The sequence below is a fragment of the Tursiops truncatus genome, chromosome 19 (assembly GCF_011762595.2).
Source record: "Tursiops truncatus isolate mTurTru1 chromosome 19, mTurTru1.mat.Y, whole genome shotgun sequence".
Classification (NCBI taxonomy): Eukaryota; Metazoa; Chordata; class Mammalia; order Artiodactyla; family Delphinidae; genus Tursiops; species Tursiops truncatus.
The window spans coordinates 30,285,752-30,308,146 of NC_047052.1; the positions used below are offsets into that span (position 1 = coordinate 30,285,752).

The 22,395-nt window shown below is 40.7% G+C and overlaps 1 protein-coding gene across 4 annotated transcripts in view; it reads right to left on the bottom strand.

The window, feature by feature from the left end:
- The window catches only part of FTO (FTO alpha-ketoglutarate dependent dioxygenase), a 372,655-nt gene that overhangs the window by 190,924 nt on the left and 159,336 nt on the right, over positions 1-22,395 (bottom strand). For all 4 annotated transcript variants that reach the window (XM_019932532.3, XM_073795580.1, XM_019932533.3 and 1 more), the window contains exons 6-7: positions 20,651-20,794; positions 13,891-14,010 (exon numbers count right to left, since the gene is read on the bottom strand). In XM_019932532.3, the coding sequence (XP_019788091.1) occupies positions 13,891-14,010; positions 20,651-20,794 (264 nt within the window). The remainder of the gene's footprint in view (positions 1-13,890; positions 14,011-20,650; positions 20,795-22,395) is intronic.

The following is a 22,395-nucleotide window of genomic DNA, read 5'->3' on the forward strand; positions in this document are numbered from 1 at the left end:
GTAGGACAGCGTGGAGTGCACAATCACTAACTTGGAGCTATTAGCCAAAGAATGGGGAGATACGCGTGGGGAAGAAAACGCTCTTTTTCAGCGGTGGAAATGACAGATGACCACACCTGCTATCCTGGTCCAAATCAAGTAACTCATGAATGACACTTTGACTGTATTTCAAAATACTTCTATGCAAGTACTTACGTCTTCAAGACTGCTGCCTCTAGAAAAGGCAGTGGAGATGTCATTTCCTCCAAACCACAATTCCAATATCCAAAAAAAAAAAAAAAGAAGGAAATAGACCTAAGGTTCCTAAACATGGAAGAGAATCACAGGTGGTTCCCACAAAGGAAGACCTGCCTCTGACCAAAGTCCAAAATTATTAGGCTGGTATTCAATTTTTTTTTTAATTGAAGTATAGTTAATTCACAGTGTTGTGTTAGTTTCAAGTATATAGCAAAGTGGTTCAGATATATACATACTTATTTATATATATATATATGTATATACTTACATTCTTTTTCAGATTCTTTTCCATTAGAGGTTATTACAAGATATTGAGTATAGGTCCCTGTGCTATACAGTAGGTCTGGTATTCAATTTTTGAGGGGAAAAAAAAAAAGACCTTGGTTGGAAAAAGCCTCAACTCATTTGTAATTCTCCTTCTGAAAATGTAGTGTTGCTTGTTCGCTGTATTCAGGATGCAAACAGGTCTTGGAGTCAGTGCAAATAATACAATCTTGACTTGTTTCCCAAGTAAAATCTTCGCAGATGCAAGATAATAAAATAGTTTCATTTTATTCTTAGCTGTGCATGTTTAGCACTTCGCTTCCCATGACTTTGATAGGAAGCCAGTTATTAAGGGGTGAGAGCGCCTTACCTTACAGAGAAATGCATTAGAAAAAGAAGGTCCTTGTTCATCTTCCTAATCTCTCTCACTGCTGGACTCACCCAAAGCACACTCCATCCAGTCTAATCAAATTTGTGAGCAGAGCTTGTGTTTTCCCACTACAGTGTCTCTGCTTCGGCCATCTTTGCAGACTCCACCTGGCTCTAGCTATCAAAATCCTCTGTATTCCCAAAGGCCTCTGTCAGAATTCACTTTTCTCCTTTGTTTTTCCTCCCTTTGAATTACTTACTGCCTTGTGCCTTATCAACCTGGGAGACACAAGTCCTCACTTTTTGTATAACTTCACACTATCTATGCAAAGTGGAGCAGATGAATGATTAAATGACTAGGGTGAAGAAAAACATTTCTTTTTCACTCTTTTAAGAGTTTTCAAATATATCATTATTGTCCAATTTTCTAAGGTATCTTTCATAAAAATATCTCAGCATGGAATAATAGAAACTAAAATGCAAAAGGGGGAAGATTCTGAATTTTCAGATTTTAAAGACAGAAACTAAGTGTCTTCACATATTGCTGCTTTTATGAGAATATTCTATTCAATTGCCAGGTTTTTCAGACAGCTCCATAAAAAGGTCAGCTTCTTTCAGGGCTCTTACTTGTCTTCAAAAATATAATCAAGGCTATTCCAATCAAGACAGAAAACAACACTGCTTCATTAACTAAACTAATAAGCCAGATTCTTTCTCCCATTAAAGAAAAAAAAGAAAAAATTAAAAGACAGGTCTTGACCTAGAGATTATCATACTAAGTGAAGTAAGTCAGACAGAGAAAGACAAATATCATATATTGCTTATATGTGGAATCTAAAAAAAAAAAAAAGATACAAATGAACAAATGAACTGACATGCAAAACAGAAATAGACTCACATACACCTGAAACTATCACAACATTGCTAATCAACTATACTCCAATAAAAATTAAAAGGTAAAAAAAAAAAAAGCAATAGACCCACAGACATAGAAAACAAACATGGTTACCAAAGGGGAAGGCGGGGAGGGATAAACTAGGAATTTGGGAGCAACAGATACAAACTACTATATATAAAACAGGTAACCAACAAGGACCTACTGTATAGCACAGGGAACTCTACTCGATATTTTGTAATAACCTATAAGGGAAAAGAATCTAAAAAAGAAAAAATATATATATATACACACATGTGTATATATATGTATGTGTGTGTACATATATATATATATAAAAGTGAATCACCTGAAACTAACACAACATTGTAAATCAACTATACTTCAATTAAAAACAAATTTTTTAAAAAAAGACAGGTCGGGCTTCCCTGGTGGCGCAGTGGTTGAGAGTCCGCCTGCCGATGCAGGGAACACGGGTTTGTGCCCCGGTCTGGGAAGATCCCACATGCCGCGGAGCGGCTGGGCCCGTGAGCCATGGCCACTGAGCCTGCACGTCTGGAGCCTGTGCTTTGCAACCGGAGAGGCCACAACAGTGAGAGGCCCGCGTACCGCAAAAAAAAAAAAAAGACAGGTCTTGAGAACCGCAGCAGGCCACCTTATGCTGTTCATACCTGCCTAACTGGACACCATCTATACTTATTCCGTCTCAAGATGAGAACAAGATGGAGCACTCCAGAGGAACCAGTCAGAAGACCTGGGCATCAGCAGCAAACAACTTCCTCAGTAAAGACGGGGAGAAGGGGGAAGGAGAGGGGAATCTTCAGCCCACACTGGCATTTACCCCAAAATCCTCTGTAAGGCTTAGATCCCCCCAAGGAGCCAAGTCAGCCTCATGGACTTGGCCTCCGGCAGTTCTGCCGCTTATAAAATGACCAAACTTCTCCCTTTGTTCTGGCAAAAGACTTCCTGTGAGAAAGCAGTAATCCTTTAAAGCTTTCCAGTCCAAAGGTCTCTCCTGGTTTGTATTCCTCCCATCCCCACCCCCCAGAGGAAAAGCTCAGTCACATCACAAGGCATTTCTTGGTTCCAAGCTGTACTGGGTCTCAAGGACTCCTGGTGAGGAGAGAAAACTGGTCATCTGAACATTCTTTCCTGGGATCTGTCTGGAGTGTAGACAAGCAGCAAAGATGAATATTAACATGCCTTCCATCATCAAAAGCTATTGCATACCCAAAGGATGATAAATATTTTAATCAGTTTTCAGCTTGTCTAGCAGAAGTCAGTTTGCTCCTCAGAGATTTCCCTAGTTCTGTACCCCACACCTGTCCAGTTCACGCCACTTTCCCTATCTAACTTGGGAAATTAGTCATGAAAAGTCCAAGCTCTGTTGGGGAACTCATTTAATTTTATGACAACTGTACTCTATTTTTTCAAGAATAGGGAAATCTAAAATACGAAGAATGCCAACAAATGAGGCAAAAACACCATGATTCTTAAGTTTTCACAGCACTATTACTCGGGGAAACTTAATAACCTACCTACATCTCTCATTTTTAAAAAAAAGAGTTTTCATATTCGCATAAGGTGTTCGCCAGTGATTGCTCCATCTTCACAGTGTAAATGCCAAAGGCATAAAACAGAACATTCTGGTACATCCTCTGTGCTCTTGATATTATTATTACTTTTTAATGTTCAAGATGTTTTGGGGGTACTGCTACGAGGGTTACGTTGGTTTAAAAATAAAACTAACCCCAAAATATTCCTGTGAAGCAGGACCTAACATTTGAGGAGAATGTACAGAGTTAAAAAGAATGTACTGAAGGCTACGCTATTGAGCCTGGAGGTGAGGAAATGCAAGGCTGGAATGCTGACCCAACGTGGATTCATTTTTTTGTTTTGTTTTGTTTTGTTTTGGCTGAACCCAGGTCCCCTGCAGTGGAAGCATGGAGTACTAACCACTGGACTGCCAGGAAACTCCCCCATTTCTTTTTTTTTTAATTGAAGTATAGTTAATTTACAATGTTGTGTCAGTTTCTGGTATACAGCAAAGTGATCAGTTATACATATATACATATATATTTTGTTATTCAGAGTCTTTTCCATTATAGGTTATTTATAAGATATTGAATATAGTTCCCTGTGCTATACAGCAGGTCCATCCTTGTTGTTTATCTATTTTATATACAGTGGTGTGTATTTGTTAATCCCAAACTCCTAATTTCCTTTAACAAGTTAGGGGTCGATTACCTACTAAATATCAGGCACTGTCCTAAGAGCTGGGGAAACAATAGTGAATAAAACAAAGTCCCTGCCCTCGTGAGGATTCTATAAGTAGAGGCAGACCGTAAACACATACGTGGTATCACGGCAGGCAGGGGAGAGCAGTAGGAGGGAAAGCAGAACAGAGACACTCTTGCTCTGCAACCAGAGAGGGCTTGGTCAGAGAAAACCCTCTCCAAGGAGGGACTGCAGCAGAGAGTTGGGAAGGAAGTGACAGAGTGAGTCAGGAGAGGGAAGAATGTGCCAGATGGAGGCAACAGCAAATGCAAAGGCCCTGAGGCAGGAGGAAACCGGGCATGTTCTAAAGACAGTAAAGAAGGCTAGAAGGAGGAGGGGGAGGGGGGAAAAGACTTAGGTGGGGAGAGGAGGGAGTGGGTGGACAGATCCTAGAGGGCACTAGGCCCCTCACAAGGAAGCTGGATTTCTGAACGGGATGGTGAGTTTGGGCCAGGGCAGTGAAATAACCTGACATACTTGAAAGGAACGCTCTTAACAGGGGTGAACATATAAGTGGTAGAAATAGGGAGGTTATTTACACCAAGGTAGTAGCAGAGAGGGTGGTAAAGAGTAATTAGATCATGAATCTATTTTGAAAATAGAGCTAACTGGATTCACTGATAAATCAAGACAACTCCAAGGTTTCTGGCTGTGCAATACTGTGCAATACTGGGAGAAAGGCCAGGGGGAGTTATGGGAATCAAGAGTTTGGTTTTGGATTTGTTACATTTGAGATACTTATTACTAGATGGCTGAAGAGGGCACACCTTTCCCAACTACGGTTCGGGTGGCCCAAGATATGAGACCCCAGTACCAAGAAAATACTAATTTATTACAAGGACTGGCATATCCCACTACTTTCGTCCGTTAAAAAATTCACTGGTAACTGCAAGAAAAGTTTATGACGTTAAATAAAATACAAGCCTTCTTAATCCCTCAACATCTGTTAAAGAAGATCTGATGCATAATTCTGGGCAATTTCATAAGTGCTCATTTAAATTAATAACATTTAAGTTAGTGGGATATATATTATCAAGCTACCACCTGTTCCGGGTCTTTATAACCAGAACAGATTTGTCTTAAACACTGAAAATTAATTTTGAATATGGCCATAAGACTCCAGATTTTTATGTGAAGGCTAATTTTGTCAATCAATCAAAATCAAGTTGGAGATTATCTGAGATTTTTATACACATCAAGGAAAAATTTACAAATGAGATTGTCACAGATGGTTCCAGATGGGCTGAGACTGTGTAAGGAAATACCAAAAAGTTGATCATAATTTACATGTTAGGGAAAAGACGGTGTTAAGAATATCATCTACAAATGATCACAGAGATTCTTTCAGGAAGACCGAAAAGGCAACATATCAGTTTCCTTTGGTTTAAAAAAAAAGGTCATTTTTTGCAGATGTCAACAAGAAGAGAGCAGGACGATGGTTATGTTACCCTTAATGCACAAAAGAGTCGACTTAATGTGTTCCCAGAGCTCTCTGGGATTTCGGCACTTGGAGCACATTTGTCCATAGAGACATTTTTGCAAAATATGGAAAGATTCCCAGCCCTGCCTCCCAAAGTATTTAGCCCCCAGTAAAGGAGAAACATTACCAGAGTAGCCCTGAGCTCCAGACACTGTGAGTCCCTTTAGCTCAAAGACTAACCCTAGTTCTAGAGGAAGGGAAATGGGAAACAGGGAGGGACGCTGGCACTAAGGAGACTCAGTCAAATAACCTCTAAGTAAGGGGTCCAAAATTGACACCTGTTTACACTTCCTTCTAAAATCACTCCTGGTGATGACTTGCACGTGTATAGTATTTTTATATTTTACAAACTCTCTCATTTGATCATCAAAACACTTTTCTTCAGAAGGGAATAGTTTTAGGGACCATTCAATAACCATCTTGGGAAATAAGATCCTAAGACCTTGATTAATATTCCCAACAGTTGGTACATAGCCTTTGGAAATCCTGCTTCCCTTGCAAAACCGTAGGCCTGTCGGGTTTTTTTTGTTTGTTTGTTTGTTTGTTTTAAATCATTTCATTCCTTTAGACTGACCTTCTTCTAGAATATGTCAAAGATATTTATAAAAAGACAAATGACAGACTAGAGCTGAATTTACTGTCCCACTCCCTGCCCGCCAAACAACCAGAGGAAATACAGTATACATTTGTTTTATGCTCTATCTTTTCTAGGAAAAATGGAAATTCCAACCACCCCAATCTGGTCTGAAGGTTTCTGAATTCACATCTGAAATGCCACGATGGTCTGCTACTCAAAGCAATGCAAGACAAATTCCAGCAGCCAAGGCTCCAAGAGCTCCCCAGGGAAAACGAGTGGGCTCTTCACACCTTTACATCAACCTGAATTCCAGTGTGGTTAAAATGATATATAACAAGAGAATTCGTCTACTTAAAAAATATATCGAACATATGTGAAATGGGTGTGTGTGTCTGTGTGTTTATTAACAAATGCTAACAAAATTTAGCTAAAGCCTGTGAAACCAGGCTCAAATAGAAACCTTAGCTGTTTATTCCATTCTTCTCTCCACAAACTAATAAGAGAGATGGCAAGGCTTTCACTTGGAATCTCCCGGCTCCTGTTGCTTTGTCTCACCATCTTCAGCATTTTTAGCCTTGTTCTCATTGTGAGCAGAGCGGAGGCACTGGAACAATCCTCTTAACATTCCTGGAATGTAACAGGCACATCCTAGTACTTGGTACCAATAAAGCTCAGCTCTCACACAGCTCATGGAAGGGTTAAAAACAGAAAGTCCTACCCACTGGTTTGCTCTGATGTTCCTGGAGATATTGTCACTGGATGTATCCTCAGTAGAATTCTATTCAACACCTCTGTCTTTAAGTACAAAGCTGTAGGCTGTAGTAGCTTTAAGAAACATAAGTATCCCTTTTTTCTGCTGCACAGTATCTGTGTGTGAAATTCTCTAAAGGGGTTTAAGTATTTACCCTGAACACTATCAGACGGTTTCTGAAATTTTCCTTATCCAGTTGCAAAAACACTTCAAAGGGAATCATAAACACAGTCCTTTGTGCTTTCCATGCACATTCTGTTTCTGAGGCTTAAGCCTGAATTCTCTTGGAATTGTAAATTTCTTCCCAAAAAAGACAGGATTCACAACACTTTTTTTTTTCTTAATTCATTATTAAGTCTGCAGCAACAAAGGAAAAATCTGAGAGAAATCCGGACGGGCAATCAAAGGCATCAAAACCTGTTCGAAATGCATTGCTAAGTTATATGTACAATTTCCCCCCAGATATTTTACTCTTAATAGAATAATGCAGAGGTGTGGAATTGGAGTAGGGGTGGAGAGGGAGGCATATGGAAAGAACCAACCTTCAGTGAACACGTTTAAGGTAAAAAAAAATGTGAGCCAAGGGTTTTAAGCCACTATAGCTGAAAAGTGACTTTTTTCTTTCCTCCAAATTTCCAAAGCTAAACAGACATAGAAGGTCCCAGAGCTCAGAGTCTGCATACATAATTTGAATTGTTGGGTGCTTGTGACTGTTTACCTGCCTCCAATCCGTGCTTCTCCTGAGCCACTCAGCACTGTACCAGTCAAAAAAGGGAAAAGGGAGTTTACATTTTCATTTAAAACCACTTGACATTTCACACCAGATCCTAAATTACTATAATATACTTTGCTCCTATATTAGAAATGCTAACTCTGAAAAATGGAAGACAGGATTAATATTAGCAAATATAATTTAGTATATACATTAACGTTAAAGGGGAGAGATATATAAATATAATATATATATACACATACACACACACATATATATATAAGTTGATGACTCCACCATTAATATGGACAAAAAATTAACATTTCTATTTACATCACTTTCTTCCTCACACCCCCACAAATCTTTAATCTTGGAAGAAAGTTTAAAATGAACTTAGCTAACTGAACTATAATAAGATGGCAAAAAACAGTATACCTCGCGTATATTTCAGTATGTGAAAAAGCAGCCTTGTTCCTTTATTCAGTTACAAAGAATTTAATCTAAAGCACTGTGATGATAGCTTCATTAATCTCTCCAAAAACAAACAAACTGCTCTTTGGCTCAATCATTCCCCACCTTAGTGTAACCTATACTAAGAAGGGCTCAGCCAGACAGCAACGGACAGGCTCCACGGCCTGAGCTTTCCCAGATGATTTACACAGGCCAGAATGACAAGCTGAAAGGCATGACTCATCTTGAAATTAAACGATTACAACTAACTCCTAAAGGACAACTTTCACATTCTTAAGTATCTTTCTCTCTTAAAACTTTAACAACAAGAAACTGAACAGTATTAAATAAAACACCTACTCATTTTCCACATCTCTCTGCTCTCCCGTGCCAAATTTTAACATAAATGGGTAGAATTAAATGTAGCCGATAGCTTACCTAACATAATTATATGTTGTGTTTTACACTGTTTCAAAACGGATACATTAAAATAATCCAGTCTTGGCTCTGACCCACTAAAGTCAATAAAGGTTATTAAGGCCAACTGCCATGTAAATGCACTGCTATCCCAGCACGAGGACCTGTCAAGGCAGGAAATGCAATTCAAAACATTCAAAACGATCAGGATCTACCCTTGTCTTCTAGAAAAAAAAAAAGCAATGAAAAAAGAAGGAGGAAATTTCTCTCCAGTACAAAAATCATCCGTACTTCTGAAAATGTTTACTCTGGAAAGTATTCTAGAATATTCTATAGAATTATACCAAATTGACCTTTTTTTTTTAAGGTCAAAAGGAAATGAATAAATGTCATCAATTTAGAGGACATCACACCTAGCATTCTTTTCTGTATCACTGTGAATTCAATAGTGTTAAAACATTTTTATAGGTAAAATAAATGTCAGTTTTGCAAAGTGCGATACCAGACCCTAAGAGACAAATGGGCTATCCGTTGCATCTCCGGCTACAGCAAGACTTCCTCACCTCACAGGAGAGTTCGGCTTTTCATATTTTTTTACCCAGAAAGCAAAGCCTGTACAGTTTCCTTTCAAATGGTAACACTCTCTTATCCTGAACAGTCTCCCCATAATACGCTAATCTTGGATGTGGGGTGGTGGGCTGGTTTTAAAAAAGAATAAAATACAAATATTTGAATAGTGTTAGTGTCATAACACCTTCCTGAAGAGCAAAATGAGAGGAAAGACTAGGCTAACTTCCTAGGTTGTAAGAAAGGGTTCTGGGGGGCTTCCCTGGTGGCGCAGTGGTTAAGACTCCGCCTGCCAGTGCAGGGGACACGGGTTCGAGCCCTGGTCCGGGAAGATCCCACATGCCACGGAGCAGCTAAGCCTGTGCGCCACAACTATTGAGCCTGTGCTCTAGAGTCCGCAAGCCACAACTACTGAAGCCCGTGCGCCAGAACTACTGAAGCCTGCGCACCTAGAGCCCGTGCTCCTCAACAAGAGAAGCCACCGCAATGAGAAGCCCTCACACCACAATGAAGAGTGGCCCCAGCTCACCGCAACCAGAGAAAGCCTGTGTGCAGCAACGAAGACCCAACGCAGCCAAAAATGGATAAATAAATAAATAAATTTTAAAAAAAAAGAAAAAGAAAAAAGAAAGGGTTCTGGTGCTCTGGGCTTAATGGCTCAAAACTTCATGAGGTAATATTCAGGGAAAATGTGATATTTTATCAGAATGTCATTCAAATATAAGGTTTAACATTTACATCACAAGAGCATGCCCAGAGTAAAACTATCCTCAGGGAGGGAAACGGCAAGAATAAACAGTGTGATAAAAAAACGTTGCTTTCTGGAACAGGGGATTGGCAGTGGAGGCTAGGGGAGTTTTAGAGACAGCTGATTAAACTTTTTAAAATATGTGACTGGTTATGACATGTGAAGCAATTACCATTAATGGAAGAAATGTGATTTCAAAGCTCATTTTCCGTTCTTCTTTTATATCCTACCTGAGACTACCCCTTTCCAACCACAAAGGAAAAAAATGAACACAAAGACAGAGAGGAATTACAACACAAGTCTCTTCCCTGGTATGAGGGCTGTCAAAGGTTGCTTTAATCATAAGCAAAAGGTGAAAAGTAATGTACATATTGCCCGAGGTTTTTTGTTTTATTTTCTCGCCAAAGGAGATCAATGCTATGTTGCAGAACAGACAAAATACATTAATTAGAGAAATCTTTCCACAACACACATGTGATTTTTACAATTCAAAACAGCATAACGATAAAGAAGAATCGTTTGTCTAAAAGGATCATCATTTTGAGCCGTATATTCCCTGGAAGCAAAGTGAGTACGTTCAGAAAGGCCGTTTGGCTTAGTCTAATTCTATAGAATCCAAATGTGCACCAAACACTGCACTTTTTATGTTAAATTGCTGTTGAATTTGTTAACCCACAACTGATTTCCTGTGTTATGGAATCTTGGAGATTACAGCTAACTTGAAGCAACAGGGATAATTCTGGACAGTTAATGGTGCATTTGTCTGCATTTTCCTGAAAGGCTTAGCATCTGGGGGCGTCAAACTGGTAGCTCAACATTGCCCCCTACTGCTCACGACTGAAAAAATATGAGGTGGGCTGGTACAAAGTAGGAATTTAACCAGCCAGTGCCAATTCCACCCAGAACACACAAATACCAGATGGCACTGCACTAACAGCCACAGAAGCGTAGACCTGCCCAATGATTATGCTCTTCTGTCTCTTCCAATAGCAAAAGTAAATTCTTATGAATTTGCTAGAAGTCGTTTAAAAAAAGGCTTGAAGCTGAAATTTAATTTAGAATGCCATTCCTTTTATCTTGGCCCAAACCTTCACTCTGCTGATAACGATCATCCTGAGACTTGCTGAGACACAGAGGCCATTGATTTCACTCAGAACACTTAGTAATGCCACACCAACTGCAAGGAAACTCGCTCTGGAGAATTCCCAAGACTGTTCTTCTTTTTAGTATTTTTACACGAGAGTTATAAAGGGAGACAGTCGATCTAATGTGCCATCACCGCCAAATTTGAAAATATATAAATAACTAAACAGTTTAAGTGAATTCATAATGAACATCGCTGGTAAGCTCACAAAACCAAAGATTTCACTTAAAAAAAAAAAGCCCTTGAACAAAAGCAATACAAAAACATTAAAAAAAAAACTCAGTGAGTTTCTTTCTTATTTTGCCAACTCTAATTGTTTCATTGTTAGAGTTTGCCAGCTCTAATTCAAAGAACTGTCAAATTACAATCCCAAAGTCAAACTGATGCCTTAGTGTCAAGGTTCAGCAAGTAAAGAAGTTCTAACTCAGATGCAAACAAAACCAGAATTACACAGTGAAAAAGAAATTCCCTAAAAGTGAAGCTGCCTTATGTATACATCCCATAAAAATGGAGCATACTCCACACAGGCTAATTTTAGGAACAGAACTAACTGAGGAAATTTCAGCATGAACTTTTCATTACCTCCAAACCCAGTTTTACAATGCTCCATTTTGCACTGATTCAAGTCTTTGGAGAAATCCATTTTTGTGATACTATTAGGACACTAAAAGGATGACAACTTTCCTCCCCCCGACATATATTCATGAAAAGGCATGCTTTAAAGATTTAAGGAAATGTCTGAAAAGCAGAGACTTCTGGACTCTGACCCAGACTTTCAAACTGGGGCCCCTTCAGGGTTGTGACTTGATATTTTCATTATTATAAAATAGGGATTAGCAATAACTACCCATTTTTGCAAATCAGTTCACTGTTTCTAGCACATCTCAAAGTCTGTGCAGTGGTACTCTCTCAAGAGTTCAGCAGGCTTTTATCACTTTTCCACTACATTCCAAACCTGACGATTTGGAGGTAGAACAGTGAGGTGACACATGGCATGACCCCAGAGCCAGTCTTCCTGAGTTCTCATCCCAGCTCCCCAACTTAGTTGTATGACCTTGAGGAAGTCAGGTAAACCTTTTGTGCTTCCGTCTCCTCATGTGTAAAATGGGGGAAAAATACCTACTTTACGGGGTTGTCATAAAAGTTAAATACAATAGTGTCTGGTACTTAATAAGTATCACATAAGTATTTGCTATTATGACTATTATTTTAATTTAGACTTACTCCAAGTGGCCTCAACTTGCCTTCTAGCTACATTTCCTACAACACATCCCCTGAATCCCGTGCTCTGATCACACTGTACTTCCCCACTCCTGATCTTGTTTTTACAGTTCCTGGGGCCTAATGCTTCTCTCTGAATGCCTTATCCGACCCTACTTCTCCCCACCCAAGGTCCCCAAAAGCCACATCTGCTGTTTCACAACTGTCCCAGCTCCAGTGCTCCGAATTTAATACTCCAGCCTCTGGATGGTGATTTTTTTTTTTTAATCTCTATTACAGGATTTCATTTTAGCTAATGCAACACCTGGCTATATTCATGCTTCTCTCCTTGTTAAACGGAATGTAGTGGTTAAGAGCACAAGCCACAAAGCCAGGCTGCCTGGGTTTCAATCTCGCTCTGCCACTTACTCCATGACCTTGGGCGAGGCACTTAATTTCTCTAGGGCTTGGTTTTCATGTCTATAAATTAAGGTTCATAACAGTTTCTGCAACTCACAGGACTGTTGTAAGAACTTTAAAAGTTAATATAGGGGGCTTCCCTGGTGGCGCAGTGGTTGAGAGTCCGCCAGCCGATGCAGGGGACACGGGTTCGTGCCCCAGTCCGGGAAGATCCACATGCCGCGGAGCGCATGCTGCGGAGCGGCTGGGCCCGTGAGCCATGGCCGCTGAGCCTGTGCGTCCAGAGCCTGTGCTCTGCAACGGGAGCGGCCACAACAGTGAGAGGCCCCCGTACCACAAAAAAAAAAAAAAAAAAAAAGTTAATACAGGGAAAACTCTTAGAATAATGCCTGGTGCATATAAAAATGCAAATGAAGTTTAGGAGTTGTACTGTTCTCATTGTCGCTTCCCAGTGTATGTCTAACACAGTGCCTTACATGTCGGAAACGCTCAATAAAGGTTCACTGCACGGAACTAAGCTTGTACTGACAAAATCCTTGGTTGTTCCCACTACCTTCCCAAGAGTAACCTAACTCACTAATTTAGAGATTTTTGTCTTTATTTATTTATTTTTTAATTAACGTATAGTTGATTTACAATGTTGTGTTAGTTTCAGGTGCACAGCGAAGTGATTCAGTTATACATATATATATAAATCTAGGGCCCCCCTGGTGGTGCAGTGGTTAAGAATCCGCCTGCCAATGCAGGGGACACGGGTTCGAGCCCTGGTCCGGGAATATCCCACATGCCGTGGAGCAACTAAGCCTGTGCGCCACAACTACTGAGCCTGCGCTCTAGAGCCCATGAGCCACAACTACTGAAGCCCATGCGCCCAGAGCCCGTGCTCTGCAACAAGAGAAGCCACCGCAATGAGACGCCCGCGCACTGCAACAAAGAGTAGCCACTGCTCACCACAATGAGAGCCCGCGTGCAGCAACAAAGACCCAACGCAGCCAAAAATAAATAAAATAAAATAAAAAATAAATCTATTCTTTTTCAGATTCTTTTCCATTATAGATTATAAGATATTGAATATAGTTCCCTGTGCTACACAGGTCTTTGTTGTTTATTTTATTTATAGTAGCATGTATCTGTTAATCCCCAACTCCTCATTTATCCAGCCCCGCCTCCCCTTCCCCTTTGGGAACCTGAAGTTTGTTTTCTATGTCTGTAAGTCTATTTCTGTTTTGTAAATAAGTTCATTTGTATCATTTTCTTTTTAGATTCCACATATAAGTGATATCATATGGTACTTGTCTTTCTCTTGCCTTTACCCATGCAAATTAGGCAGCCGAGGATTGCCAGAGCACAACATCCCAGGAAACCCGGTCCCAGATACTTACCAGGCCTTCCATCTTCTTCCACAGCTCTTCCAGCTGAGTCATAGGTTGACACCACCAATCAGTGCACCTTTTGTATCGATTGCCTTGAAACCAAAACTGTCTCAGCCACTCAAACTCGACCTGAGGATCATAAAGACAAGACTGTGGTTATAATGCCACCATGATGGACAATCAAGGACAGTAAACTTCGTCACTCAGTTCTCCTCCAGTAACTTCACAGCCATCGGGTGAGAAAAGGTGAGAAAAGCTCAGCCTAACCAGTTCCCAATATAACTTGGAGTCTCCTGAGCCTTTTTGCAAGTCAGGAAGAGAGTAGTCTTAAAGCTTACTGAAGGCTTCCCTGGTGGCTCAGTGGTTGAGAGTCCGCCTGCCTGTGCAGGGTACACGGGTTTGTGCCCCCATCTGGGAAGATCCCACATGCCCTGGAGCGGCTGGGCCCGTGAGCCATGGCCGCTGAGCCTGCACATCCGGAGCCTGTGCTCCGCAACGGGAGAGGCCACAACAGTGAGAGGCCCGCGTACCGCAAAAAAAAAAAAAAAGCTTACTGAGACAACCCAGGTTGTTGGTTGGTTCATCACTTGGACATGAGGAAACTATAAGTCAATCAACAACAAATCCTGAGATGCTAAAGTTTACAGCAGCCTGCACTGTGTAGGATGGGAAAGATATAATCAAACAAAGTATGCTTTCATTAAATATCTTTCTTAAAGACCTAGTATTAAGAGGAAAACACAGTCACATATTAGGAGATATCAATTTTAAGTTTCTTAGATCTAAAATAAACAAAGAATTTACCCATGGGCCAGGAGGGGCTGGTGGTAACATCAACTCAGATAACTTGAACAATATAAAGCTAATTACGGCGGCATAAAACCTATGGAGCCATTTAAATTGTCACTCTCAGTTCAGTCAGGGCAAATGACAATAGGTAAAAAGAACAGGAAAGACACTACTAATTTATTTTCCTTCCTATGAACCTAGCACGGTAAACTTCAAAGATTTGCCTCCTTAGCATCATTCTATTCTAGCCAAACCCCATTATTCATTTGATAATCCATTCCCTTCCCCAGTCTCAGTCCATGTGGTCTGGGTAAAGCTCCAGCTCTTATACCAGGAGTGGAATGTGCAACCCAATCTGAGCCAATCAGCCCACCACACTTCTCCTAGTCACATAACTGGGTTTGGGGGAAACAGGCATATGTTCAATCAGAGTAAGTCTTGAGACTGTGAGAAGATACAGGAAGAGGATTCTTCAAACATTTTGCAGAATGGGAAGAATGGGGGCAACACAGTAGGAAGCAGCTGCAAGAGGAACAGTTAAAAACCGGGTCCTGGTGGCATCAACTGACCCTTGATCAAGCTATTCCTGAAGCCCTTTTTGCTTAACTAATTCGGGTTGAGTTTTCTGCTTCCTGCAATTGAAATAATCCCAATATGTGTAGGTGAGAGGCTGAGTAAAGCTTTGAAAGAATAAGAAATTGTTTCCTATTTTCTTTCACTCATCTCCAACTTGAAAATCAAATTTTACAATCAAAGTACAACTTCATTCATCCCAAAGCTCTTTCTACCTCTGTTGTCTCAAGAAATGTAGAGCTTTCACAGCTTAATGTTGAGTAAGGTTGGCTTTGCTAAGGTAATCATGTTCCATATACAGGCACAGAGCTATTATAAGCTTCACCTGTTACCACAAAGAATTTTTTTTGTTTTGTTTATCCATATTGAACTTTCATGAGGCAAACAAAAGCAACTTGTGAAGATTTAACATTGGTGAAAATGGCTCAAATAACTAATCTGAGAACACCAAGTCATATGAAAGGGTTTTAGTTTACATTAACTAAATGTTTGTTTGATACGTAGAACTGATTTCAGTTAAAGCTGTTTAAACAGAAAAAAAAAAAGAGGAATGTAGATAATATTCAGACAATAGTTGTTAAACCTTATCTGCAGTATTAAAAGACAGTGGTTAACAGAGGTAAACTTAACTGCTTTGAAAGGAAAATGAATACAAATGTAGTTCAACTTCTCTTTAGATGCAGGTTTAACAACATAATTTGTTACAAGAAAAAAAGAGTTCTTTTTAATAGATTTCACATAAAATTTATTCACACTATAGGAACAACCTGTCAGCAAAGCATCAAGCCCTATGTTTGGGAGAGCTGAAAGGGTTTTTCTATCTTTGGGCTGGTTTTTTCCATTATAAGAACAAAACATATAAACCTTGGCAACCATGATATCCCAGGAAACAAAATAATTATCATATGTAATTAGTTCATTCTGCCTTTAAAGGTACAATAGAGTCTGGATTTCAGTAAATGAAAACTCAGAAGCAAGGAGAGGGGCATACCTGGAAACACTGCTGTTGGACAAGAGAGCAAAGAAAGACCCTGTCCATTTTAGCAAATAATGACTTTATCTTCCTCCTTAGATGCCCAACTATCTTTTGAAGCAGACAGTGTCATGGTTAAGAATAAGGGTTCTGGAGTCAGTTCAGATCTGGGCTCCACTACTGAATAGTTCTGTCATCTGTAAAATAAGGATAATTACATAATCACCACATAGGTTTGTGGTGAGGATTAAGTGGGTTAATAATGAACAGCCGACCATATGCCAGGCACTTGGTAGATACTAAGAAAACAGACCAAATGAGGCCACAAGGCCCACCACTTACTGTCCTCAAGAATCTCACAATCTTATGAAATCTTCTGAGCAAGAGAAGTTTTAACAGTCATGTCAATTCATGCTCACCCCCGTTCCACGGAGGCCAGTCAGAAAAGTTCAACCCTGAAACTTATTCCCAACAGAGTTTTTTTTTCAGGGGTGGAAGTACTGCCCATGAGATACAATCTTTGTGGGCATCAAACCCATTGGCATGTATTTTAATCAACTCCATAACCTGACTTTTTCACTTCGATGTTGTGGGCAAAAAATATTACAGGATATTCATCCAATGCCACCCTCACCAGTGCTAACACTGCCAAGAGAAGCAGTTGCCTCCCTCCTTAAAATTAATTAAGGAAGCAAAATATATTTCCAGCTGCTTGATTCAGTTTGGGTTACCAAAAAAAAAAAGGTGTGCACCCCTCCACCCCAAACTCTGGGGATGAGGACGGAAAGCTGCAGCCACAGGGTGGATGCTGCATGAAAACCAAAGGGTCAGGATTCAGAACAGAACAGAAGCTTTATTACTTCAAGGCTAAAAACAATCACAGTCTCACCATATTGACTGACTGATAACGTGCTAGCCATGACAGGAGGAGGGTCTTCATCCCTTCTCCAGAGTGCAGTCCCTCCCGGGAGGCTCACAGCTTCCGGAACTCTCTTGAGGTGCTCTCGGGGTTCATGATGCTTTTAAAACAAACTCCCAGGTTTCAGGCATGCACTTAATGGAAATTCCCTATTATTCAATCTTTGGTGCAGTGACAATACAAAGATACCTAATGCCCACAGGTATCAGAAGGCACAGTGACAGCCTAGGGAACTTGCAGGATCTTGAAGGACCTTCTGAATCATCAAAGAAAAATGAACACACGTTCACAATAGTGTTAGTTACGTAGCTGTGACCCAGAGAAACATCTCTAGAACCTTCCTATTTCACCTGCACCTGCCTTCTCCATGGAATAGTCAAAAAGAAAAAGGTCAGGGCTTCCCTGGTGGCGCAGTGGTTGAGAGTCTGCCTGCCAATGCAGGGGACACGGGTTCGAGCCCTGGTCTGGGGGGATCCCACATGCCGCGGAGCAACTGGGCCCGTGAGCCACAATTGCTGAGCCTGCGCGTCTGGAGCCTGTGCTCCTCAACAGGAGAGGCCCGCACACCGCGATGAAGAGTGGCCCCCGCTTGCCACAACTAGAGAAAGCCCTCGCACAGAAACAAAGACCCAACACAGCCATAAATAAATAAATTAATTAATTTAAAAAAGAAAAGAGAAAGGTCAATCAAGAAAAGCTTTTCTCCTAGAAATGTCTAGAAAAAGTCTGAAGGGGAGCACAAACAGAATCCACCCACCTACCTGAACCTTAGTCACTGGACACTTAGGCATTGGGGAGCAAAGTCTGTAAGATTCCAAAACCGTACTTCTGAGTCACCACAGCACTGTATAGTTGGAAATCATTCCCAACACTCTTACAGGTAAGCAGATGACACCTACTTCTGCCAAGTTAGTTTGGGTTCTTGATTTGGTCCCAGGTCAGCTCATGCATTTCCCTCAAGATGCCCATTGGGCATCATGCCCATCATGCCCATGTGGGAACATGCCCATTGGGGTCAGTGCTCACTGTAATCAATGAAATAGGTTTTTTCATGGAGAAAGACATGAGACCAGGAAGAGATGCTAAGGTCCAATCTACAAAGAGCTACCCAATGAAAGCCCTTTCCCAGTAGCTGTAAGGAAGACGCAGGTCTGATCAGAACAAAATGAGAACCAAATGATGACATCAAATAGTAAATTTTCCTAGGGGAAATTTACCAGGTGACAAGACTGAATTCCATATTTTATGATTTTTAAGAAGGAAAACAGACTGTTTTATAAACACAGAGGAAGGTTCTGCTTATACCTCACCAAAAATCTTTTTAAGCGTCTTAAATTGGAAAAAAAAAAATCTTCTTAAGGTACTCAGTTCCAATCTCCAAAGTCCCCAAATTGTTTAGCTAGAAACTATCTAAGACAAAGAAAACCAACCACTTCTAAACCGACACAGCCCAAAAGACTGCAGACATGAAACCAAGGGCTTCATTCTATAATTAGTCCAGCAAAGGCACATGGTCTTTAAGAAAGAGGAAAGCAAACAGTAAGAACCGTGGAAAGGATTATAGACATTTGTGCTCTCATTCAGCAACAGAACCCAGAAGAGCGTGAGCACGCCAACTTGCGTGGCCAAAGGAGAGTATCTGATGATGTGTCCTGACATATGGAACTCATTCTGAAAGTAAGAAGATGACCTTGAAGAATCAAAGACTGGGGGATTAGAGAAGACTGGCACACATGTTACTCAGATTCAAGACCTCTCTATTCAAGCCGAGGAGCAGCTCGTAAGATAAGTAAATATCTTTTTAAAGATATTACATGGCACAGTGGGAACATTGTTCTCCTCTGCTCAAACCCCCTCAGTGGCTCGCTATAACCCTCAGAGTAAAAAGGAAAGCCCTTGTCCTTAGAGACACCTCCAACGACTGATGCAATCTGCGGTTCCCCATCCCCTCACACCACCTCCGTGACCTCATCTCCTGTAACTAACAGCCTCACTCCCACCACTCACAGCGAACCGTCCCTGAACTAGTCCACGAACACCAGGCATTCTCCCACCCGCACGGCCCTTGCAGTGGTGTCTCCCTCGGCCTGAAATGCTGTTCCCCAGAAAACCACATGGCTCTCTTCCTCAACCTTGGACAAAGGACATCTTGCCAGCGGGAGTGTTCTCTGCTTCTCTCAATCTCCATTACCTTGCCCTGTTTGGTTTTTCCTGTACCACTTATCAACTTCTAACATACTGTATAATAAACTGATGTAGTGTGTTTATTATTTATTGTCATCTCCCTGCACTAGAATGCCTATTTTATTTCCCAACATATCCGAAAGCACCCAGAAAGAGTGCCTCGCGCATGCTCAGCAATTATTTACTGAGATGATTGAGAACATTTTTGTACTCCAATTCTCCATCAATCCTTCTAATTATATCAAAGAAAAAGTTTTTGATTGATGTTAATCTTCAAAGATTCTCTACCACTTGGTAATCTCTTTTTGACTTTCATTTCAATGGGTTTTTTTTGGGGGGGGGAGTATTATTTACCCACCATAAAATTCACCCATTTTCAGTGTAGAATTCAATGACTTTTAGAAAGTGTAGGAAGTTGCGCGCTAATCTTCCTTCTTAACGTGAAGAATAGAGACTGTAGGCTCCGAACCTTCTCCGGCCAAAAGCATCTGCTGGAATAGTATAACACTGCTGTTTTCACAGGCTAGAGTTTTCTGGTTACTTTTTCTTTTGGATAGTGATACCAGCTTTCCACTTAAAAGTGGTAACATAAAGCTTCCTTTTTAAAAACTTTTATTTACATAAAAAATGAGTTGATTCTTTTAAAAGTATTGAAGAGATAACAATATATGTAGTCCAAAGACAGAGCAAAAGTTGAAAACGTATTAATGAAACTAACAAAGTTTTTGAAACACTGACTCATGGGATCCAGACATGCTGGTCCCACAGACTGTAGAATCGCTACTAATTTCCTGAACAAAAGGCAAGGCTCCTAAGGGTCCACCTGCTCCAAGGATCCACCTTCAGTTTCCATCAGTCCTTGCTGGAAGATTATCCTTCATGGGTCTCTTGTTTGTGTTTCTACATGTCTTGCCCTTTGCTTCACACTCTCATTGCAAGGATGTTTTTATAGTGAACACGCTTGGAAGATAGAGTTTCTCCCTCCAGAGTAAAGGGTAGGATTGCTAACAGACTTGGAGGATAAAGATGTGTCTTGATCTGGAGCAAACGACAGACATGCCTACTGCCCATCATGGAAGAGTCGGGTTACCTCAGGTCAGGCTCCTCTTCTAGAACACAACCCCTCCAAGTGCACATGCTATCCAGCCCACTGTGCGTTACCCTGTGGAAACAGAGGCTTAGAGAACTGGCACAAAAATGCTCATGCCCTGGCTACTGCTATTGTAAGTAATGAACCATCCCTTGTCTCTTATACTCATAGCAAACTGTGGCCGAATAACTTGTTAGCTAGCAAGTAGGAGAGAATCTTCACAGTTCTTGAAAGTCCTTACCTCGTTGTGGATTTCTTCTCCGTGTTTCAAAACCACTGGCTCCAAGGATTTCAAAGAGACCTCACCATTGTCCGCCTCATCACGGATATTCTGCAGGGCCAACTGGCAGCGCTGTAAGATGTAATCCAAGGTCCCCGTTGAGCACTGCAGAGATAGAACCAGCCACCGAGATGGTAAGCAAACTCCAAGGTTACCATCCCTCTCTTCCTAGGACGTCTGTCCCCTTCCCGGACCTGTCGCCCTCACAGGTCAGCCTATGCTCCTCAACTTAAGAATGACTCTAGTAGCTTTCTCCTTGGGCTCTGTGCTGCCAGCTTGGCCGTCACCTGGGTCACTCATCTTGCTGCTTTTTATTACATGGGCTTCATATCTCCAAAGAATAGGCTCCCTGAAGGCTAAAGCCCTGTTTCAAAATGTATACACTATACATATACTGCAGCACCTAGAACTGAGTCTTAAATATAAAAGAAACTTAGTAAGTAGTTATTGGAGGAATAACTAATTAGCCAAGAAGTCAAGAACACTGACTTTATCTCAAGTGCCCTGCACCTAACAATGGGGAAAAAAAGGTAACCAGACTGTAGAACTGGTTCAAAAGTACACAAAATAGAACAGCAATGGAGAAAAAAATGAAGTTATAAACACAGGGCAAAGAACTCACTTTCCTTTTCTGCGGAAAGCATACACTAGGCAGCTGCAAGTCTGCCTTGGCAGAAGAGATTCTTCAGATAATGGAGAATATGTGGCTCATACCCTCAAGGCACGTTGAAAGGCATAACTTAGTGCCCGGGTATCAGCAAAGGCACAGATAACTAGTCCATCCCTCTCTAAGTCTGTGGGAGCAAAACAGAGGTCAAATGGACACACTCCCTCTTTGAATGAGCATATGTCAGAAAAGAAGAGGATGCAGGTGGAGTGTGCATCCGCTTGTTTTGATAATGACACGATTTCCTAGAATGAGAAAACGCCAGCTGTAAATATCCTTTAGACCCAATGAGGGAAATGTCTCCCCAGAGTATTTTTATTTTAATATTTACAATTTAAATGGATCCCTTCGAAATAACCTTGAAGGCTAATCCCCTGGTACAAAATTTCTTTGCACAGTTACTGCCACTTGATACAATGTGACCTGGGCATGCCTGGGGGAAAAAAATGAAGTTTCTGTGCCACAAACAGAAGCTTGACTAATATGTGTTTTAATATGAAGATCCCAAAGTGTGGGGAGCAGAAGGGCAGTGGCTCCAATTTACTACAAAGAAAAAACAAAAAATGGAAATGAATTACCACTCACATTTGTCCCACAGACAACCCTACATTTTTTAAATGACATTCTGTCTATAAACATACTCTACCCGCACCTTTACTTTCCCAAGTATGGAGTAACCTATATAAGAGGTAATTAATTGAAATGCCATCTACTATAATAAAAGATTAAAAACAACACAAAATTTCCCATCAATAAAAGACCAGTTAAACAAACTCTGGTGGAACCATGATTGCAACCAAAAAAAAAAAAAAGGAGGGGGGAATATATACATTTTTCCTGGGTGATTAGAGTTCATCTGATGTAAAGAACCTATAATCAGGCCTAGTTTTTTGGGAGGGCATGGGGAGTGGAAACAGTTTTATTGAGATATAAAATTCACATGTCATAAAATTTACCCACTTAAAGCATACAATTCAATGTCTTCTAGTATATTCACAGAGTTGTGCAACCATCACTACAGTTAACTTTAGAACATTTT